The 22,740-nt window shown below is 39.9% G+C and overlaps 1 protein-coding gene and 1 long non-coding RNA gene across 5 annotated transcripts; both read left to right on the top strand.

The window, feature by feature from the left end:
- Positions 1–1,932: 1,932 nt before the first annotated feature.
- On the top strand, positions 1,933–16,535 carry dennd10 (DENN domain containing 10). 4 transcript variants are annotated; one of them, XM_068002123.1, is made up of 11 exons: positions 1,933–2,016; positions 2,303–2,455; positions 4,074–4,270; positions 5,849–5,928; positions 10,146–10,294; positions 11,423–11,534; positions 12,248–12,348; positions 12,587–12,694; positions 13,333–13,427; positions 14,982–15,198; positions 15,611–16,535. In XM_068002123.1, exons 2-10 carry the CDS (start codon positions 2,416–2,418, stop codon positions 15,150–15,152), a joined length of 1,053 nt encoding a protein of 350 aa, XP_067858224.1. In that variant the 5' UTR covers positions 1,933–2,016; positions 2,303–2,415; the 3' UTR covers positions 15,153–15,198; positions 15,611–16,535. The 4 variants fall into 4 exon arrangements, with proteins under 4 accessions (XP_067858224.1, XP_067858226.1, XP_067858228.1 ...); XM_068002125.1 differs by lacking the exon at positions 1,933–2,016 and having other exon boundaries at positions 2,212–2,455; XM_068002126.1 differs by lacking the exons at positions 1,933–2,016; positions 2,303–2,455 and adding an exon at positions 5,521–5,676 and having other exon boundaries at positions 4,204–4,270.
- A 994-nt stretch (positions 16,536–17,529) lies between these two features.
- On the top strand, positions 17,530–19,690 carry LOC137339992 (uncharacterized). Its single transcript, XR_010966675.1, has 2 exons — positions 17,530–18,098; positions 19,324–19,690. It is a non-coding gene; the product is annotated as an uncharacterized lncRNA (long non-coding RNA).
- The last annotated feature ends 3,050 nt before the right edge of the window (positions 19,691–22,740 follow it).

The raw sequence follows: 22,740 nt of genomic DNA, 5'->3' as shown, positions 1-22,740 counted from the left end.
TAGCAATATTACTTATATAACTTAAATATTCCATGTTAATATTGCAGGTAGTTAGTGCATTGAAGCAACTGATGTATAAATATTTTTGTATGCACCAAAATATATTGTAATTATGAAATGAAATATGAAACTATGGATTACAATTTTTAAAACACGAGCGCACTAATTATTAGAATTGTCATTTTAAAATATAGATTTATAATCAAGGGGCACAATCTTCACAAAAAACATTAAACTTTTTTAATATCTAATTTTTTATCATGCTTGACTTCACTGGCAAATAATATGTTTCCTGCCATTCCATCTTGCATTGGTATGGTAGTGTAGTGATTATATTACTGGACTAATAATCCACAGAATGTGAGTTCAAATACCACCATGGCAGTATGAGAATTTGAATTCAGTTTTAAAAATATGAAAATAAAAATCTGGTATCAATAAAAGTGACCGTGGAGCTGTTGTATTGTGGTTCACTAATGGCCTTTATGGAAGGAAACTTGCTGTCATTTCCTGGTTTGGAATTTATGTGACTCCAGCCCCACACCAACGTGGTTGATTCTTAACTGGCCTCTGAAGTGACTTAGCAAGTCACTCAGTTGTATCAAACTACTATAAATAATACCACATGGATTTCAGTGTTTCAAGAAAAAAACCCGGACCTCCTTCTCAGAGCAACTAGGGATGGGCAATAAATGCCGGACTCATATACATCCCAAGAATGAATTTTAAAAAAAATTGTAGACAAGTTTGCAAAACATTTATTTTCAAAAAGACAATGACCCTTTAATATTCAAGAAAAGTGCAAAAAGTTTATTTTCTTCAAATTATCACAATCTATTATTTGAATTTAAATGGTTTGTAACAATCTCTAACTCTTGTGTAAGAATATTATGAAGTAGATCTTTCATTTTGGAATGTCAATCTGTTACATTTTTTAAAATAATATGATTTCAGTGTTTTTAGCCCTTTGGTATAAATGTGCATTACTGTCAACAGTTAATGTCTGGTTCAGAGAGAATAGATGCAGAAGAGACTGTTAGTGCTTGGTGCTAAGGTAATTCACACACTAGGGAAATGTTCAAATAATGCAGCATTAAATCCTAAATATCTGTAATGGCTTTTCCCAGTAATTCTTAAATGATTTGTCAGTGTTGATCATTTTGTACAGATCTTGTGGGGTTTTTTTTGTACTTCATTTACTCTTATATTCTATGGAATAGGACTCGTGTTCAAACAGTTACACTGAGGAGAGTCAAGAGTTTTAATTAGGTAAATGATTCCTGTCCAAATTCTGTGTTATTTAAGACACACTTTCTGGTGTCTAGAATCTGGATACCAACATTAATACAATGATGACAGATCACCTAGGATAGGTACACAAGAGGGTATTTGACCTATGCTCTTACTACACAAGCTGCTGAGCAATTTTTTATATTTTGTACTTTTTAAATGGACGACAGCATTTTTGAAGAACATGTGGCAGGCAGGAGGAAACCATTAAAATCCTTTAAGAGTTCTCAGCTATGCTCATTGGGTTTTTTTTCTTCAGTGGTCATTCCAAATTGTTATTGTTAGGAGGTAATATAAATAAACAAAAAGTTGCATGTTATTACATTGATTTTTTTTAAAGGACACTATTTCGGTCACAGCCCGTTTTTTGTTTTGGCAGAGAGAATAGCTGTGCGACACATTTGTTACAATGTCATGACATGTAGTGACAGTTCTCATAAAGGGTCTCCATTATCCTGTTTTCTCTTTTCAGATGTGTTTTTTCAGCATTTTCTATTTTTATTGGCACTATGACATGCTTCATCTCTATTTACATCACTCATTGTGTGTTTGCAAACAAAAAAAAAGTTTACAACATCCTTTTTTCACGAAGACCTCATCTTGTGTAGTGTGCCATTCCTTGCACGCCCCTGTACGGTCCTTTCAGTTATTGTACAATCACTCAGAAGCTTGTCAGTGGCAGCGGACAGTTTTTATCTGGGACACCAGAGGTCCTGAAAGATAACAGTAAGGAAATGTTCTTTACATTTTAGGCGGAAAATTACTGTTTCTGAAGTAAAACAGTTAAAGAGTTACACTAACAGTTGCAGTATGATTTGCATTAATAATAGTAGCAATAAGTTACAGTGACAAAACCAGTAATAGTAACAATAATTGACATTAATAATTGTTACATTATTATTACTAGTTACATTACAACTGGTTACATTATATCAGTGACAGCACTGTGATAGTTACAGTAAGTTGTAACACAACGAACAGTAACAGTTCCATTTTCACTTTTCGTCGACAGTGATTTCTTTTCCCACTCCTGTTGAAAACTTATTTCAGAGGGAGTGTTTCCCCACTGATTTGCTACCAGGAGGTTGTGGTTGCTGAGCTGCTGGGAGCAGAGCTGGGCAGACAATGGCTGAGGCGCCTCTGATGCTGAGCGTGGGGCTGGTCGGTAAGATTCCGCAGACAACACACAGGAAGATAAAATATGTTTCACTGACTCTCTTCTGTCGCGTTATTGTACATTAACAGAAGGGAGTGGTACTAGCACTGTACCAAATCTTAGACTGTTCTAAGTCTATAAAATGTTTGCATTTCCCAGCTGGTTCGGTCTGACTCACCCTCGTTACAGTATTGTACAGTGAGGCGACACCCTTGTGTACAAGGATCCCAAAAGATCCCGTTTAATGCAGAGGGCAAATTCAATCCAGTGGATTTTATTATTCAAACATAAACAGATTTGCAAATGTGCTCAGCCAGCGTTTGTTTTCTGCACCGAAGCGGTTGCTACACTGCAAACAATGTTGGAGATGGGGGTTTCCGTATTTTTTAATCGGCCACATGACGCAGGTTGTGCCGAGGACTGAGGGCCTGCTCATACAACTTGACAGAACTAACTGTTTGAAGAGGAAAATTAGGCATCGCGTCATGGTCAAGTTCGCCTCGACAGTTACTACAACCTGTCACTGATTCGTAGAGGGGCACTAGTTCATTCGTTTCGGTTGATTTGATGTCCCCCCCCCCCCCTCCCTCCCAGAAGTTGTACAGTGCTGCATTAGCCTGACAGTACAAGGGAGCTAGATTAATTTAAGTAGAGATAGTCAGCACAGTTGTGTATGTTAATTGATTCCTTTCACTCAGTTCAATAATTCTTCCAAGGCAATCCCTCAGACCTTTGACATCTTGCATTTAGTTCTTTGCAACACAATGGCCCAGATTTTGCTGGAGCTTGGCCTGTCAGTTAGACTTCTCCCCTCACATTCAACCCGAACATTTTTTGTCCTGTAAGTTTCTAGAAGTGAGAGCTGATAACGGGGGCAATGGGGCATCTGGGACCTTGGTAAACGATGTGACCAACAGTCTTATTTCCTTAACCAAAGAGATTTAAGGATTGAGAAAGAAACCGAGGAAGGACAGAGAGGGAAATGGGGTGAATTAGAGTCAAATCAGGAACAGAAAGAAATAAAGAGAGGGAAAAAAAGATTGGATTAAAAGAGAGAGAAAAAAGAGACAGAAAGGAAAAGTAAAAAAAAAAATTAAAATTTTAAAAATCTCTTCAGAACAATTTACTACCTGTAGGAATGAGACTCCGCAGTTTAAATTGTTCCCTTTCTGGGCAAGTGGTTGATGGCATTGCAGGAACATAAATCCCCTCATTAAAAAGGTACTTATGCTGTTAAGTAGCAGCCCTAATTTTCTGCAGTGAGTTTAATAGGCAATTAATGTGCAAATACAGCAATTTCATGAAACTCACAGGGAGGTTGAGGCCGTTTTTGCGAGGCTAACGGCGGACCAAATCGACCAGCAACTTGTGGCAATCCTCAGTTCACAGGGTATCTCTTCCTCACCACAAGTTGCTGGATGATTTACACATTAATAATGCCCAGCACCATGAAACTCGCTGTTATTTTGGAAGCCAAATCTGATTTTTAAAGGTCTACCAATGCAGAGGGGGGGGAACTGGTGCCTTAAAGGCTAATTTCCTGATAGAATCAACTGTATGTTAAATAAACCATATAACTTCCACACAGCTCTTTCACACTCTCACAGTGAATGTTCTTCCTACTTAGAAAAAGACACAAACGGTGATGCATTGTGGGTGTGGTGCTACCCTACCGTCACTGCAGAACTCAGAGAGCTGCTTTTAAGGAAATGCTGCCTTACTAATGAAAATGATGTCCTTCACACCTTTGTGTTTGGTCAGTTCAGAAGAACCTGGTATTATATCACAACCACACAAGTCCAGGATCCCACTGCATTGTCAAAGGTACATAATCCTTTACTGATTTGTTTTAATGTGAGTGTAAAATTTCTCCTTTTTCCCTCACTCTCAGTCTCTCTGGGCCACATACCAACTGACCTGCTCCCGGGACACTGTCATTGTCACTCAGGGGAGACACTGAATACACACAAGGTGGAGTTCTCCAAAGGATGAAAAGGAGGAAATCTCAGAGAGACAGCCAACCCACACCACACTGGTGCATATCCTAGAACCTGGTTGGAATTACTAGAGACCTGGGAATAGGTTGTCTACTCAACCTCTTGGGGAGAGAGGAGATTTCTTCAGTGCACGATGTATAATAATTGTAAACTTGTTCATTATAAATTTTGTTACATATAGTACACAGAGGAAATCTTCCCTCTTGGTGACAATGTAGTTTCCACGTGGGGATGGGAAGAAACTAGCTTACAGCGTAGAGAAAAACTAAATCCTTTTTAAGTTAATAACTCTGAGAAACAGCCTCTTTTTCAGCAAAGTTGAGAATTTATCATTCATAACTCCTTTGATTTTCACAAAATAACTAGAGGAGAGAAGGTGAATACTTACCTAAGAAGCAACTTTTATTTTTTTAACTGTACACTTTTGGAGAGGAAGCAAAAAAAGTACTCTTGTGAACACAGTGACAATTATGCCCTTAGTACGCTGTTTTTGGAGGCTGCTTTGTGTTGCAGAGGGACGGAGGGCATTCTTACAACAATGGTCTTTGGCGTCCTTCTGCTTTACCAAAACATCATCCAGATGATTAACAAAACTGCTCTGTCAGTCAAACTGACTGACTTTATGTTTCATGATCCTAGACTATTAATGTAAGTTTGCTATTCAAAGGAACAAAAGTACAGAATTTACTATGTTAGAAGTCTTTCTAAAGAACATGCAAAAAGTCAAACTGAACACACATAGAGGAGGTTGATAAGGGCAGTGGACCTAGTGCCAGCTGAGTTTTGAATGAATTGGAGTTAATTAAGAGTGGAGCTCTGGAGTCGGAGAGGAGAGCCTTGGAGAAGTCAAACATCAAGTTGGTAAACACATGAATGAGGGTTTCACTGGTGGATGGGGTGAGTAAGGTGGAGGCGGGTATGTTGCAGATGTAGAAATAGGCAGTCTTGATGATAGATAGGATATGGGGTTCTCAAGTAAAACGCCTATGGTAAATCTCAGTGACATTGATACGTGGGACTAAATTTTCCATTCACTTAGATGCACAATTTTTTGATTAATATTTTTATCTTGTACAGAGCAACTTTAATTCTGAACGGCCTAGAATGAAGATTTGGATAATGGAAATATTACATGGTGCAGCTGTACTTTCTGTTCAGAGGCTGAGTACGGGAATTCTGTCAATGGGATGAACATTCTAACTAAGTTGGGAATATTTCTAATGATATGACAATGTAAATATGGAGACATTTTTTATGTCGTAGCAATATTAGCTTTCACTCTCAAACTCTATTCTCCTATTTTGCACAGAACATGAGAATTGAAATAGAAGTGTGTGTAAGTCTAACCTCTGACAATGATACTCATGAAACATTATTGATATTTTCCTTTTCATTCTTACGATAGGTGACCCATTTTTCTTTAGTACTAACTGCCAAAGACTTTAACCCAGAGAAATATGCATCATTTGGGAGAGTGTTATGTAGGTAAGTTTCAAATTCTGTGACTGAGATAAATCTGGACATTGTATCATTGTCTCTGCGGATCTGTATGAGTGCTGCAGCAATATCCTACTTTGCTGGGTACAGTTCATATCCCCAGTGGGTCAAGGCTAAAAATAAGCATGAATTACCAGTTTATACATAAAGAAAGAAAGCATTTACATTTAAGCAGCTTCCTCAGGTGGCTCAGTTGATGAGTTCAATGCTTAGTGAGAGAGAGATAAAGAACTTGCATTTATATCACACCTTTCACAACCTTAGGATGTCCCAAAAACTCATTACAGCCAATGAAGTACTTTTTAAAGTATCGCCACTGTTGTAATGTAGGAAATATGGCAACCAATTCGCACACAGCAAAGTCCTACAAACAGCAATGAGATAATGATCAAAATAACCTGCTTTAGTGATGCTGGTTGAGGGATAAATATTGACCAAGTCACTAGGGAGAACTCCCCTGCTCTTCTTCGAGTAGTGCCTTGGGATGGTTTACGTCCACCTAAGAGGGACCTCAGTTTAATGTCTCATTTGAAGGACACTCATGCAGCACTTCCTCAGTACTGCACTGCTCTGAAGTGTCAGCCTAAATTATGTGCTCAAGTCTCTGGACTGGGGCTTGAACTCACAATCTTCTGACTCAGAGGCAAGAGTGCAACCACCGAGCCATGGCTAACACCTTAGTGAGGTAAGAAAGAAAGGACTTGGATTTATATAGTGTCTTTCCCTTCCTTATGATGTCCCAAAGTGCTTCACAGCCAATAAATAACCTTTGAAGATTAGTCACTGTTGTTTTGTAGTAACATGGCAGCTAATTGGTGTACATCAGGATCTCACAAACAGCAACAAGATAAGTGACCAGTTAATCTGTTTTGATGGTGATAGCTGAAGGATAAATGTTGGCCAGGAAATTGGGAGAAGTTCCCTGCTCTTAGGAATACAATTGGGAGTCAAATTAAATGTGATATCTGCCAGAACCTCAATCCTGATTGCTAGTGCAGATGCATTAGATTTTGTGTCAAAAATTAGGGAAACCAAAGCCATCACCTTCAGCTCCCGCCACAAACTTTGTACCTGTGCCACCAATTCCATCCCTCTCCTCAGCCACTTTCTCAGGCTGAACCAGACAGTTCGCAACCTGAGAGTCCTATTTGACCTCACGCTGAACTTCTGACCCCATAATCCTGTCCATCACAAAGACTGTCCAACTTCCACCTCCATAACATCGCCTCAACCCCTACCTCAGCCCACCTGCCACTAAAACGCTTATCCTTGCCTTTGTCACCTCTAGAATTGACTGTTCTAATGCTCTCTTGGCCAGCCTCCCATCTTCCACCCTCCATAAACTTCAGCTTATCCGCAACTCTGCTGCACGTCTCCTATCCTGCACCAAGTCCCACTTACCCATTACCTAGTTTCAAAAAAAGGGTGACATTTTGAAGCCAACTGATGATCTCCACCTGCGTTTTGTTGACAGAAATGGTCATTGCTAATGGCTTACTGAGACAGAGATTGTAATCTCGTGCACCTGAGACTGAGGGAGAAAGGGACACAGAGAAAGAAAGAAACAAATAGAGAGAAAGGCAGATGGGCAGTTTTTCTTTATTCTAGTTTGACTTTTTTTTAACAAAATACAATTTTGAAAGCAAATAAAGTCTCTTTAAGGAAAACAGATAGGAAAGGAAGAAGAGGGGAGAAGAAAAACTGGATAGGGGTGAGGGGGCATCTGGCCTCTGAGCACCCACCTTTGGAGGGAATGAGTGGGAGTGGGGGAAAGTGGATGGAAGGTTTAAGGGTCAGGTGAGTGACAGTGGAACAAGGGGGAAGGGAGGATACAAGGGTTGAGTGGGTAGTTTAAAAAGGCTGAGGTTAGTGATTGGAAGGAGGGGTGGCAGGAAGGGGTAAGAGATGTGAGGGGTTGGGGAAACATGAGTGATTGGGGGAGGGGATGGGAAGTGAAACGCTGAGGGCCACATTTTCCCCACTGCCTCCAAATGCCATTGATAGCAACTTTCCAGGAGGCACCACACCAAATCACCTACTACCTCCTATCCAAAAAGAAAGAAGAAAAGAAAAAGAGAGAAACAGAAGAGGACAGAGAGAGATGCAAATAGAAGCATTAAGGGGAGTGAAGTAGCAGACAAGAGAAAGAGAGAGACAGAAGCAAAAGAGGTGAGATAGAGAGAATCAGTAACACCTAGACATCAGAGATAGGTAAGAGAACCACCATATTCCCTGACTGACTGTGTGCAATGTCAAAGGAGAGTGAATATTATTTATAGTGAATGTTTTTACAATTTTGCTATACATAGTGCACAGAAGGAAATCTTCCCCCATGTTGATATTTTCAACTAAAAATTTGTGTTTGATTGTCTGTTTGACATCCCTTTTACTTTATTGTTTACTTTCTCTATTCTCAAATTCACAAAAACTGATCTCAAATTCAAAATTCTGCCACAGAATTTTTACATTTGAAATGGTTAAAAAATGTGTTGAACAAGTATGGACAGAGACAAAATAAGTATGTTCGTAAAAATGTTTCCTTTCAAAGGATGTTCCCATTAACTTCCATGTATTGGGGCAAAGATAGGGGACTTGTATTTATTCTTCTAAAAGTGAGATGAGTTACTGTAGTACAACAATTTAAAGTGGAAACAGCACACTGCTATAAACACCTAAATGTGATGGATTCAATAGCATTATTTATTATGATTTCATCAGATTTCCTTAAAGTGCTTTTACATTACAATAGTACTATTGACCGCAGACACGGGTCTTGCACAGTCAATGGCACTTCCAATTGTAGATCAGTCAACTTACGTTGTTCTAGTGGCTGAATTGACCTACATTTTGTGAGTTTCCTAATCTGCCGTTGGAACTACGTAGTCATATGCCCAATAGGCCATGAACAGCCTGCAGGAATACGGTGGCAGATTTCTTGTAAGATCAGTTCAGATGAAGAAGGCCCTTTGGCTCAATGGACCTCATCCCTCCAGAATACCAATTCTGTTGTCTTTCATTACAGCATCTAGTTGCTTCTTAAATGAGTCCAGTGTCTTGGTCTCAAATACTCTTCATGGCAATCCATTCCACCTGTTGATCACCTACTCTGCAAAGAATACTCCCCCGATGTCTGTCCTAAATTTGCCCATCACAATCCTGATCCTGTGCCCTCTTGTCCTGCAGCCCTGCTTTATCTGATAGTATTGTTCTAGGTTTACTTTCTATATCCCATTAAGTATTTCATATATCCTCATAAGGTCCCCTCTCACATGTCTCTTTTCAAGACTGAATTGTCCTAGATTATCAAATAGTTCCTCCTGTCTATTCCCTGTGATGTTAGGGATCGGCTTTGTTGGTCTCCCTCTACAAACAGGAGAACATGTTTTACCTTATCCAGAACAGTAGAACCAGAGCTCGAAGGGGGGTGGGGTAAATTCAAAGCTAATCTGCAGAAACATTATTTCAGTGAGCAAGTTGTAAATCTATGGAGACAGTGGAAGCAGTTGGTATTTATTCATTCATGTGCAAATTAGATAGATTTCTTTCAGAAAGCAATATTTTAGGATACAGTATATGAGTAATTTGAGACATGAGATATAGTAAGTACAGCATGCTTGGGAGGAACTGGTGACTTTGGACCTATGGTTCCTAAAGTTTTCCACTACTGGGGTTTTTCCTCACCTCATGTCTGGGTCTGTTGTGGAGATTGATTGCCTTGATTAGTCAACAGCACCACAGGATCATTTTAGTGTTGCTGTACAAGGACCCAGACTGAACTGGGCCATAACGTAAAATGGCCTTAAATATATTACAGCCCTGCCAAACTGTCACTTGCTTTGTTCTCTATATACTACATTATGTGATCCAATAGAATGACATTGGGAGTTTTTGAATTATATAATTAATATCTGGTTGGATCAATAATGCATGATTGATACAAATTGGGCTTGAAATGCACTTGCCTGGTGGTATACAGGTAGCTCAATTTCAGAGTCAGATACTTGAATCTGAAAATTACCTGGCCCTTGCAGTTTAGAAAGATGGACCTTTGAGTTCTGAGAGTGGTTCTCACTTGAAAAAGAAACTTTTTCATAGGCGAGAAAGTAGTGTCTTGCTGTCCTGTTCCATTTATTAAAAATAAACATTTCTTCTGAGAAAAAAGTTTTATCTAATTAATAAATTTAATAATTTTGATTTTTCTGAAGGATGTACATGAAATATGGTAGCCCAGCCAGGATGATGGAAGTTTATATTTCTGTTCTTACCAAGGGCATCTGTCAAAGTGAAGAGAATGGATCATTTCTTGTAAAGGACTATGATGCTAAAAAGGCATATCTTGCTGGATCCATCAAAGGTAAGCACAAAAGAGTTATGCTTTATGTTATGGCATAAACATAGTATCTGGCTCTCCCAAAAATGTTGAGTGGTGTTGAGGCCCAATCCAGTCCAGTTTATTGCTCTATGACCTTGTCTGCACTTTCTTTTGTGTTATGGTAAGTGGCATGGTGCATTGTCCTGGAGCATTGCACTGAGATCGGGAGCCAAGAGCAAGATAAAGCTCTCAATTGGAACATTTGTGTAGGGAAAGAGTTTATTCCCTTTATTCAGTTGTTCCTATTCAACAAGCACTGTAGAGTATATGGAAATACATTCATTTCTGAGCAAATATGTACACCTATATGTGTTAATGTCTGATCTGTGGTGACCCTGAAATTTGTGTTAGATACAATAGTGTCCCTTTCTGCTAAGCAGAACTTTATACCATTGATATCCTAAGCTATTGTGACAAAAAATGGTAATTTGTAAGTATCATTAAACCACAAGTGATGGGAACATGTACATCAAACTTATTTAAACTCATATATTTTCTTACAGAACTTGTCTATTTTTGAACTGCCTTTATTTTAACTTAACTATTTTACATACAATGATCTATTTATCATAGTTAAGTAACTATTCTTTTTTTTCATTTTACTCCCAGCCTCTCTTGAAAGTGGATAGCCATCAACTGTCCCCTGATAGCTCACCCATGTGACCATTCTTGATCTATCAGCCTAGATAGTGAGTGTGGGTAGACTATTCCACTGTGGAGAACATCACAGATGAGCTTAGTCCTGTTCACACCAGACATCCGCACATGCAAATATTCCAGCAAGGGACAATGGCCAGCAGTCAAGAGTAAGGACCATAGTTGACGTTTTCCCCCCTCCCTTACCCAGGAATGCTGAGGCTTCAACTCATGCCTCCACTGAAACCAGACAACTCAACACAGACTGGGAATCAAACCTGGGATCATGGTGCAATACCAAGTGCTGCCCTTACCCTGTAGACTATCAGGGGAGTTAGGTGTTTTGAACTTTGCACAATAGCCTTATTTTATTTTGGGCTATTCATTGCTTGGTATAAAACAAGCTTTTTTCTGATGATGGTGCAAAGCAGACGGGGACGTTTTTGTTTTCAATGAAATGCATTTTTTTTCTAGACGTAGTAAATCAGTTTGGAATGGAAACCATTATCCTGTACACTGCACTGATGCTAAAGAAGAGAATTGTGGTCTATCACCCTCGCATAGAAGCATTGCAGGAGTTCACCAGGTAAAAGCAACACACAGGGAACAAATAATGGCACATAGCATTTCGCAGTGTTTAAATTTTATATTCCACACCACTCCACAAAAATTTGACACAATCTTTCCAACAATTACCTCTGGACACTTTGGCTGGAGTTTTCCACATGCTTGTGCCAGCTTGCAATTTTAATGGACAGGAAAATCGCGTGCTATCAAGCTCACTGTGGAAAACCCCTGACCTTGTTTTTTTTAAAACTATTAGGTAGAATTTGAAGTGTCAAACTAAAAGAGGAATCACCATTGTTGATGGAGGCAAATCCAAGACCTCAATTGCTGGGCATCTAATATAAAAATATAAAATGTATTGGTGGGGTGACAGTAAAAGTGCTACACTTGAGCTGGTAGTCTGGAGTATGATTGTGATGTTGAGCTGCTAAGATAGAGCTATGTTTAAGGCAAATGCTGAGGCAATCCAAGTGGAGAAGTAGTGTAGACAAGTAGATCATGCGGTCATCTAGAAGCTAAAAGCTGGGGGAACTTTCTGTAAATTGGCATTTGCTTGTAGTTCCGTTACCCTTGCCCTTGCAGAGAGGCCAGAAAAACCAGAGGGAAATAACTGGTTTTATTTCTTCTTTTAAAAGAAATATATTTTGACACTTCAAAGTATGATGTCAGGAGTGTGGCAGATATTTGCTAAATGCAAGATATATTTATTTTATTTTTATATTTGTATTCCAGGACTTTGCCTACATTAATTTGGCATAGGCAGGATTGGTCAATACTTCATCCTTATGTGCATTTAAATCAGGATGAGCTAGAGGCCTTGAAGACTTGCACTGGTAGGAATATTGTTTTTTTTTATCTCCAAATCTACATACAAAAACTAATTCCACTTTGAACTGCAGTAACCTGTTGGAAAATCTCTTTGTCAAGGTGTGGGATGTGTAATGTGGCTTTTGAGTTTTCAACTGTCCACTCATCTAGCAGCAAACACTGATGTAGCTTCCTTTATAATAGAGGGTAAACATCCAGAGGCTTTGAAAACAGTTCTAACAGTTGTTTTCATTTCAAACGCAGGTTACGTAGCTGGTTTCACAGACTTAAAGGTGACTGACCGCCCAGACATCTACGACGTATTTGTGAATTTGGTAGAAAGTGAGATCAATGTTGCAACACATGCTAAAGGTATTACTGGTGTTTTAGTGTTTCAGTGCACTGTTTCACTGTAATTGTGTACAGTGTTGGCACTAAGATTTCATGCAGCAGTAGAACTTTAGAGTTTGTCCTTCCAAGCTCACATTGTTTCTGGACAGAGCATTTAAAATTAATCACACTCTGAAGTTTTGGTGGCTACAGATCTGTCACTGGTAATGGTTGGAGCAATTTGAGGTTGATAGATTAAGAATATTATACAATATGCATGTTGGTATAACATTAAAGCACGTAGGTTTAAGTGTGTTTTTTTCTAAAGGGCATTGTTATAACACTGTTATTGTTAACAGGGAATTTTTCAGTTTTGGTTCCATTTAATACTTGCAGCAGCTTTTGGTGCAGCAGCAGCTTTGTGTTCAGTGTCATCAATATGTGATGACGTTCACAGCATTAGGAGGTATACCTGTACGTAACTAATATATTAAAAGTTTTATGTATAGCGTGCACTTCTTGAGTCACACTTTGTTGACAGTAACCTTATTGTTATAAATTGTCTGTCTCGTCGTGAACAACACAACAGGGAGATCCGGTAATATGGAATAAAATTATTACCGATTTTATTGTTACTGTTTGATGGCATATGTGGAACTGTTTAACTCTTTCTCTCATAGAGACAATGACAATGGGTAAACTGCACAAGGATATTGGGCAACTCATTGTCCAGTCAGCTGGTGACGCGGAGAAATCAGATGGTCAAGTGATTAAGGTGATTATTTGTCATTATGTCCTCGTCTTAGGAGAGTATATGATGATTGCTCCATTCACCCTGTGCAGTAGTTTGTTGGTTCATATGTTTATTCAAAGCCCTATTTTATGCTTTAAGCCCTGTACAAACAATAAACTGCACATAGATGTGTTTTTCCTACTGTTCACAAATGCTTCCTTGCTTGATACCCATATCTTCTTTTTTGCTAACATTACAGAATGGAGGAAAATAAACCTTCTGACAAGTTCCCAATCTCAGCAAATTTGCAGAGGTGGTGAGGAGAAAATAACTTACAAAAGCGGGGGTCGAGTAAATGGTAGTATACCAGCAAGTGTAGCGGTTATGGCATTGGACTAGCAATCTAAAGGTCAACTTCAAATCCTACCAAGTCAAGTTGTGTTGTGGTGAATTCAATAAATCTGGCACCAGAAAGCATGACCATGAAAACTCTCAGATTATCATTAAAAACCCAACTGATTTACTAATAGCGTTCAGGCAAGTAAACCTGCCACCCCTACCTAGTCTGCTTTACATGTGACTCTTCATGCCCTCTACCATCACCTCCTCAAGGCAACAAATGATGAAAAAAAAACACTCTGCAGTGGAGGTAACACAAGTACCATTTTATTTTAGTTAAAGATCCAATTAGTTTGCAATTAGATAAGAAATTCTGAGGGAACAAGCACAATCTATACCAGAATAAATTCTTCCCAATTTATTTAATTCCTGTTGGAGGCAAATAAAGTCTCCAATAAGAATCTGAAGTTTTTGCTTTATGATTAATTGACTGAAAACATTGGCAAATCCATATAAGATTGGATTATTTATTGATCTCCGAGTGCGACCGACAAATTCTTGCCAGTTTTGTGTGGAGGGTTCAAATGCATTGGGAACTAGGTTGAGACTGCCCAACTTCCATCGTGTAGGATCCTTTAAACTGGATTCAAATCCAAGTCCTGCAGTTGAAAAGGAAATGTGTTGACCCGCTGCACCATCCAGGCCACAGACATCATTCTTGTAACCGATTGGTTTGTTTCAGGTTGCAGTTTTATTCTTCGCTTACCAGTTTTCTTTCATCCCTTCCTCTCCTGAAGGCGTTGAGTCTTATGCTGGGGTACAGTTTGTCTTTGTTCCTCACCCAAATTGGCATTATTCATACGTGAACCTTAATGGTCAGTATTGCCGGGCTATTCAGGCATGGGTGACATCACAGCCAATGTTAACTCTGTCTTCACCCAAGTCCACACAGATGCACTTCCAGGAGGGGTTATTTGGTAGTGAGGTCAAGATCAGGAGCCCATGCTGACGTTCCTCTCCACAATTCAGGGCAATTGTAGCACATCTACCATTGTCCCAGTTGAGACCAGCTACTTCGGCACTGATTGGGGATTAAACTTCCTACCTGGTTTGTGTGAAATAGTTACACACTAGACAAACTCGCAGAGCCATCAGGGGAGCCAAGGATGCAGCTTTAAACAAAATGTGAAAATAATAAATTGCAGTTTCAGACTAGTTCCCCTTTGTGTTGACTTGTGGTTTCATTGTTCTTTTCAGGACATTTCACAAAAAACAAAAGAAATATTGACCAATTTAGCCTCGCTGGCACCAGATGAGGGGGGGAAATCCAAAATCACTCTGGAGATTCTGAAGGAACGCCGCTTCCCACCAGCAACCGAGAGCTTCCTGTATCACTTAGCAGCTGCGGAGAAGATGCTTCAGATCTGACTCAGTTACTGTTTACATTTTGCTACCTTTGATATAGTGGACCAAGGTGAATTATTAGAGAGACAGTATCTGGCTTAACAACTACATTGGTTAAATGAATAAAAGATTGAAATTGAACTTGCACGCAGGTTTTCACTTCCTGGCTTCTCAGTAATACAAGTTGAGTGGAATTCTCATATGGCCCATTAGTAAAATGTGTGCAAACTTGATTGTACATTTGACATTCATTTTAAAGGTTCACATGGCATTCTTAGTTAAGGGCAGTACATGTAAGTCCAAATATTTGGAATTTTAAACATCTGTTTTAAGGAATGCTTCACATTGTTACGGACATAGTAAATTTATCTTCTCTGAAATTATGGTATTGAAAAATTGTGTGTACCAAACAATTACAGTTAACAGGATTCATCTTCCTACCTATGTATCTGTTTATTTATCTGTCTACTGTTCTTCGACAGCACTTCCCAAACCCACGCCCTCCACCACCTAGAAAGACAAGGGCAGCAGGTGTGTGGGAACACCATCACCTCCAAGTTCCCCTCCAAGTCACACACCGTCCTGACTTGGAAATATATCGTCGTTCCTTCATCGTCGCTGGGTCAAAATCCTGGAACTCCCTACCTAACAGCACTGTGGGAGAACCTTCACCACACGGACTGCAGCAGTTCAAGAAGAAGGCCCACCACCACCTTCTCTCAAGGGCAAATAGGGATGGGCAATAAATGCTGGCCTTGCTAGCGACGCCCAGATTCCAAGAATGAATTAAAAAAAACTTATGTAAAATTCTGTGCTCATATTGAACATTGTGACTGTAGTGTATGACAGTTTTTTTTCTGATGATTTCCTGGTCTTTTCACCTTCGTCATTGGCTAGAGCTGTAGTTTTCTTCTTTCTATTTGGTCACTTTCTACAAAACATTTCTTTCTACCGTCCACCCCTCCTCCCCATGCCAATTTTTCTGCCCAATCACATTGCAGGAAAATAAATTTTGAGCTGCACTCCCAGGCTCAGACTGATAAGTAAGCTTTTCTAATGGTGTTGCTTTAAATGTAATGAATTCTGAGGTGAATTAATTATTATATGCTCCTTGGAATAAAACGGTAAAGAAATTACCTGCACAAACGTGTAGCTCTATTCACCGCACTCTGATGTAGGAGTTCTGAACCATTCTTGGGCCTGTTTGCGCTCTATTCCCAAGCTTGTGTTGCAGTTCTACCACCGATCAGACACACAGCCCCATCTCTTCTTCAGCTCCAGTTGATTGTAATTGTTTAAAAATGATTAGGGATGACGTCTGTGCTCATCAAGGTGAAAGATGATGAGCCAAATCCTTTTTACTGGTTTTGAATCCACAATCGAATAAAGCCTATTGTTTTATATTGAGACGACCAGCTTCTACATGGGAGTAGTTTCTTTGCCAGTGGGGCTCATTAGCATGTTGGCTGCGGAGGGCAGCAAGATGCTGTTGAATAACTTAGACGTGGGAATGGATAAACATCTTGAGAGTTTTGTTTGACTAGTTTTGGAGATTGGAGAGTATTCAAAATATCCTCTCAGCAGCTTAAATGGGTCCATGATAAATCAAGTCCATGATAAAAGTAGATTCTATGTAACAGGAGCATATGGCAAATTTATTCTGTGATTTATGTTCTTACTCTGTCCAGAAACGTGGCTGAGCCCCAGCCTCAGAGGCGAGAGTGTTGCCACTGCCAGGCTGACACTACAGCCCTTAGATAGAGTCCTTACACTTACAGAGATAGACTTTCATCACATTTGTCTGGGCTAGATCCAAATTTAGACCCAAGAGATGAAAGAACAGTGTGCCAACCACCATAACACTCTGACAACTCTAATTGTATTTTTAAAATTGAAACACTATCTCTACGGTTTAATTTGATTAATCCTCGATGAGAGTAATGAGCCTTTTGGCTTTGATTACTTTTTGTTTTAAAAAAATGATGACCTCAGGGTTTGCATCTAACAATTTAACAAGGAAGCCAAAAGTTAAATCTATCCACATAATTCACTGACCCTGAAAATAGATCCTAAGTGTTATTCAATATATACAAACTCCAAAAAGAACTAATTATGCGTGGGTCGTGATCAACTTGTAAAAGGCAATAGATGGGAATGATATGTGGGGATGTATGATAGCAAATCTATATAAACATCCACAATAACACACTTTAATAATGACACATTTTGTGGTGACAGTTTTGGCCAGATTAATGAAGATAGACCATAATTACTCTGCTGTTTGTAATATCTATAAATGGTACCGGTAATAATAATCTGCTGTGCATAACTGCACTGAAAAATAAAGAGTTACATCTGTAGTACCACAAGATCAAATTCTTGAAGATTACAAATGTAAGGAATCTTACAACATCAGGTTATAGTCCAACAGTTTTATTTGACTGTTGGACTATAACTTGGTGTTGTAAGATTCCTTACATTTGTCCACCCCAGTCCATCACCGGCATCTCCACATCTTGAAGATTACAGTTTTGTTTTTCTTTGGGGAGGAGATAGGTTTCCAATCCATTTAGATTTTACAACATTGAGTTGAGACACATGGAACAGATCGCTCAACATTAACTGGACAACCTCCTTTGACAAATAATTGACATCCTTTTTGGAAACTAGGGACTCAATTTTAACTTCTGGGCGTGATCGTGGCAAAGTGAGCAGCAGAAGACAGGCTCGGCCGATTTTAACAGCCAGGCCTGATTAGTATACTGTGTGCCAACTTCCGGTCAGCAGGAAGCAGCTGCCCGGCCGTTAAAATCGGGTGGCAGGAGTACATTGCCGGGGAATGCTCTGGGAGGGGAATCCTAGTGGGAGAAGAAGCCCAGGACATGATGGCCCAAGGAGCACTCTTGACCCACAAGGAAACTAAAAAAAAACTTACTGTGCTCTTCTGGCCTTAGCGGCTGTTTCCAGAAGGTAATGCCTGGTGGGGAAGCCATCACTGATGCCGGCTCAGACCTCAGGTTAAAATGGCAAATCAGGCCCCGATGATGTCATCGGATAACTATAATTATCTGCATATTTAAAGAGGACCCCGCCGACTTCAACTGCTGCCTGCAATTTACAATTGCAGTCAGGCAGATCGGGGCAGGAAAGAAGTGCAAGTCCCCCGCTCCATTTAACTACCCCTCTGGCCTGGTTTCCACCAGTGTTGGAGGTGGAGTTAAAATCGAGCCCTAGAACTCACAAGAAAGTGGGACTGAGCAAAGGCTCATCCTATTAAGCTACATATACAGCACCCATTCAGAACATTTTGTCTCCCTCCAGCCTTGACACAAAGCTTGTGATCTGCTGTTGATTTGGAATCTATTCACTTCCTAAAATTGCTACAATATTCAACAGGCTAGTGGATGGTCTATTCTGTAATTTAACACCTTTAAATGCAATTCCAAGTTATATTAAGGTGGACTTTTTTAAGCCTGTCCAACACAGGAGGTTTTGCAGCAGGTTAGTGTGGTGCAGCTGGAGGAAGCTGTATTATTTTTTAAGGGTTCAAAATATGTGAATGTGAATACTACTACTACTGGGCTGCAGTTTACATAAGAGGAATGGTTTCATTGTATGGCATACCGTGATTTGACTGTTGGTCTATAAAATGATAGTCCCATTTGTTTTAAGCAATTTTATTGGTTTTGGACAATCATGCATGTACTCAACCTTGTGTTAAGAGCCTCAATCGTTATAGTATATTACTGGCACAGTGACATCTAAAACAGGGACCCTGTTTTTCCATCTGGTCAGCCATTTTAAAAAAATCTAACATTTTCTGAAAGACTGCAAGGTTATGCTAATTCTTACTTTATTCTAAGTTGTAGGATTCTATTTTTTTTTTAAATAGCTTTCCACATCGAATCACAATTAAAGTTAATTTTGAATTACATGCGGAAAAGCAAATACAGAGTTCTCGGCAGAAGAAACCTCAGTCACCTCACGTCATTTTGCAGAGAAATTAGAGCAAATGCGTGAAATAGTTTATTGTAATATAATCCTTCAATGTTACTAATTGTTTCCATCGACTGGTACAGGCTGTTCCACATCGGCTTTTAAATGAAATAGCATGTATTTGTGTGAGCTAAAACGAATAGTTTTCTTAAAGCGATACTCTGCTTTGTTTTCTGAGATTGTATTTTTATATTTCCAGCCCAATTTTCACTCCTGCTTTGCTGAAGGAAAATTCCACAGGCGCCAGTTACACATCAGTACCATGTCCAAGTGGCCATTCTTTACCTGTCTACCTGGGCGTGAATATTGGCAGGTTCTTTCACCATGTGGGAGTGATAGTCAAGTTTGATACTGTCTTCACACTTGCACTTCTCAGAAGTCACTAGGTGGGAATCAATTGCTGAGGCCGTTTGTGGAAAATACAGAGGAACAGAACCTGGGACCTCCCTGGTCTAATGGCTCACTTTGACACTGGACTACCGAGTTTACTGACAACCATTGGGAGAGCTGTGTCTGAAATGTATTCGGTTGAAATAAATGCAACCATCATTGCTATGTGGAGCATACTATGTGGATATTTTATCACCAGTAAACTTTTTTAAAAAAGCAAAACGATTAATAAAACAAACAACAAAAGAAAGCAAAGATATTAAGAAACATTGCAGCATGTGGAAAGAAAAGCAAAACAATGAAAATGCTTCAAAAACATTAAAAGCTTAAGCAACAATTTTTAACATTAATGTTTTAATGTCTTGGCTTATGTAGGAAATGTACAGGGGATTGGTGGTAAAACTACAGGAAACTCTAAATCTAACCAAGGGAGCACTGCCGTAATGATGCTTACTCGGGTTAGGAGGTTGCCTGCCAACTGCATTCATATGCTAGTTGTATACGTTATCATAAAGCCTACTGTCAGCAGACTCAGTACTCAAGGGCTAAATGCTATGCGTACTCAGACTGTGAACAATCCCATCCAGACGCAGTTTAGGCCCCTTCCAACCTAATGCATTTACTGGGCCAGATTTTGCTCTAAAAATAAAGGCGAGCCTAACAGTGCTCACCGTGATTTCAGTGCAAATGGTAGAGGAACTTCTGATGACCACACATTGCGCAGTTAAATGCAGAAATCCGGAAGTTCCTCTACCAGATGCCCTGCTCCTCCAGAAGCTTTGCAGGAAGGAAATCTCATCGGCTGACTCAACGTTGAAATGACTGCAACAGCACAAAGTACCTCTTCTCCCCTGATGGAAATGATGCAATCGCGACAGAAAAAGATACGTCAAGTTTTTTAGTCTAACCAAAATTTTAAACACTTTTTTTCCCAAAAAATATACTTTATTCATAAAATTTGCAGCAATTCATACAATACAGTTGTCATATCACATTCCAAATGTACAATACAGATTATACAATTTGCAGGTTACATCAAGTGCAGTTCAATGAACACATTGCACATAATTACAGTTCATGACACTCTCGGATGCCTCATTGCATTACACTCAATACAGATTATTGATTACAGATTCATTACAGGTACATTACATCAATTTGAATTTTACATTCTGCCCGAGGGGATTTTTCCCTGATTCCAGCCCCTCAGTATACAATGGCAGGAAGGCTCTAAATGGTTGCCTTTCCCCACAGAGCCTTTGCGGTGGCCGCACCCAGCTTCAGTGCATCCCTGAGCACGTAGTCCTGGACCTTGGAATGTTCCAGTCTGCAACACTCGGTCGAGGACAGCTCCTTGCACTGGAAGACCAGCAGGTTTCGGGCAGACCAAAGGGCGTCTTTCACCGAGGTGATGGTCTTCCAGCAGCAGTTGATGTCCGTCTCAGTGTGCGTCCACGGGAACAGCCCGTAGAGCACAGAGTCCTGTGTTACGGAACTGCTCGGGATGAACCTGGACAGATACCACTCTCTCCAGACCTTCTTTGCAAAGGCACATTCCAGAAGGAGATGGGTGACGGTCTCGTCTCCACCACAACCTCCTCGGGGACAGCGTGCGGTGGCACTGAGACTCCAGGAATGCATGAAGGATCTGACGGGAAGGGCCCTTCTCACCACCAGCCAAGCTAGGTCTTGATGCTTGTTTGATAGCTCTGGCAATGAGGCATTCTGCCAAATGATGTTGACAGTCTGCTCAGGGAAACAACTGACAGGATCCACCATCTCCTTTACCCGCAGGGTCTCGAGGACATTAAGTGCGGACCACTTGCTGATCGCCTTGTGGTCAAAGGTGTTTTTCTGCACAAACTTTTCCACGGACAGGTGGGGCGGAACGGTCCAACTGGATGGAGCGTTCCATGGCAGCGTGGCCAGCCCATCTTTCGCAACAAGGGGGACAGGTAGAACCTCAGCACGTAGTGACACTTTGTGTTTGCGTACCGAGGTATTGTATGAATACGCACAGCTTGATGCAGCCACACACAAAGGTGGCCATCAGGATGAGGGCTACTTTGGGCACGCCTTTCCCCCCTTTCTCTGGAGATTTGTAACTTAATGACTGCCAAACAACCTCTCGGGCACTGAAAATTCACTTTTACAAGTGTGGAGTCTCATTCCTTCACATTTTAATTGTTGTTGGACATGTAAAAAAATGTTTTTAAATATTTTTATTTTTTCACTGTTTCTTTTGTCTCTTTTATCTGTCTTTTAATTCAATATTTCTTACCCTCTCTCTCTATTTCACTTTCTGTAACTGATTTGACATTGTATTCACTATTCCAACTTACACATCCTGGTTCTGTGTCTGTGCCGCTTATTAACATGCTTCAATCTGATTGGTTAAGGGGATACACAGCAGCTTGCCCCGTTCACACAGGTCACAGATGCCCAGGAGAGGGCGCCGCACTGGACTGAGGGTCTGAGGAAAAGCCCATGAAAAGTCTACAGGCAAGTCCAAGTCTAACGAGCAGCGGATGCCGGTCGTTGGCCGCTCAGAGCAAATTCCGGCCCGTTGCCTTTCGAAACCCCAAATTGAGAAACAGGCCGTTTGTTGTATCAGGTTAGAACTCAAACCTATCCTTGTGGCAGCAAATGGTATTTTTCAATTGTAGAGTCATGCTTAACTGGACAGAGACGAGGAAGAGCTCATTTCACATCTGAACATTATCATTTAGTGAGACACATGAACAACAGTGCTTAACTACATTTTGTGTACACGCCCCAAATTAAATGGTACTGAACAACGGAAAACAGAATATTTTCAAGTTAATAGTATGACTATTTTTGCACAAGTGTAGTTAAAGTGGAGGTGTTTATCAGAAAATGTGATTTTATATTCAATACTGAATAGAAGTGTGTTAAAATAAATCAATTGATACAGGAAAAATCAATTTTGGAGTGCTAAGCAAGTTTGCTAATGTGAAACAGTCTTGCTTTACAGTAGACTTCAGGCTTGTGCTTTGATGCCTATCCACCTCCACTATAACTGGCACTTACTCCCATTCTTGATGCAAATTTCTGATATATTGTTACACACAACAAAAAACTATTCTATTCAGATATTTAAAATCCAAAATTGATCCAAATTGCACTCTAAAATTGCGTCGATTAGGTTACAGTTCAAGTTTGCACTTGAATCACAAAAGTAAAATCTTCCATGAAGCAGCGCAAT

The sequence above is a fragment of the Heptranchias perlo genome, chromosome 21 (genome assembly GCF_035084215.1).
Source record: "Heptranchias perlo isolate sHepPer1 chromosome 21, sHepPer1.hap1, whole genome shotgun sequence".
In the NCBI taxonomy this organism is placed as follows: Eukaryota; Metazoa; Chordata; class Chondrichthyes; order Hexanchiformes; family Hexanchidae; genus Heptranchias; species Heptranchias perlo.
This window is presented reverse-complemented; position numbering and strand designations above follow the sequence as displayed.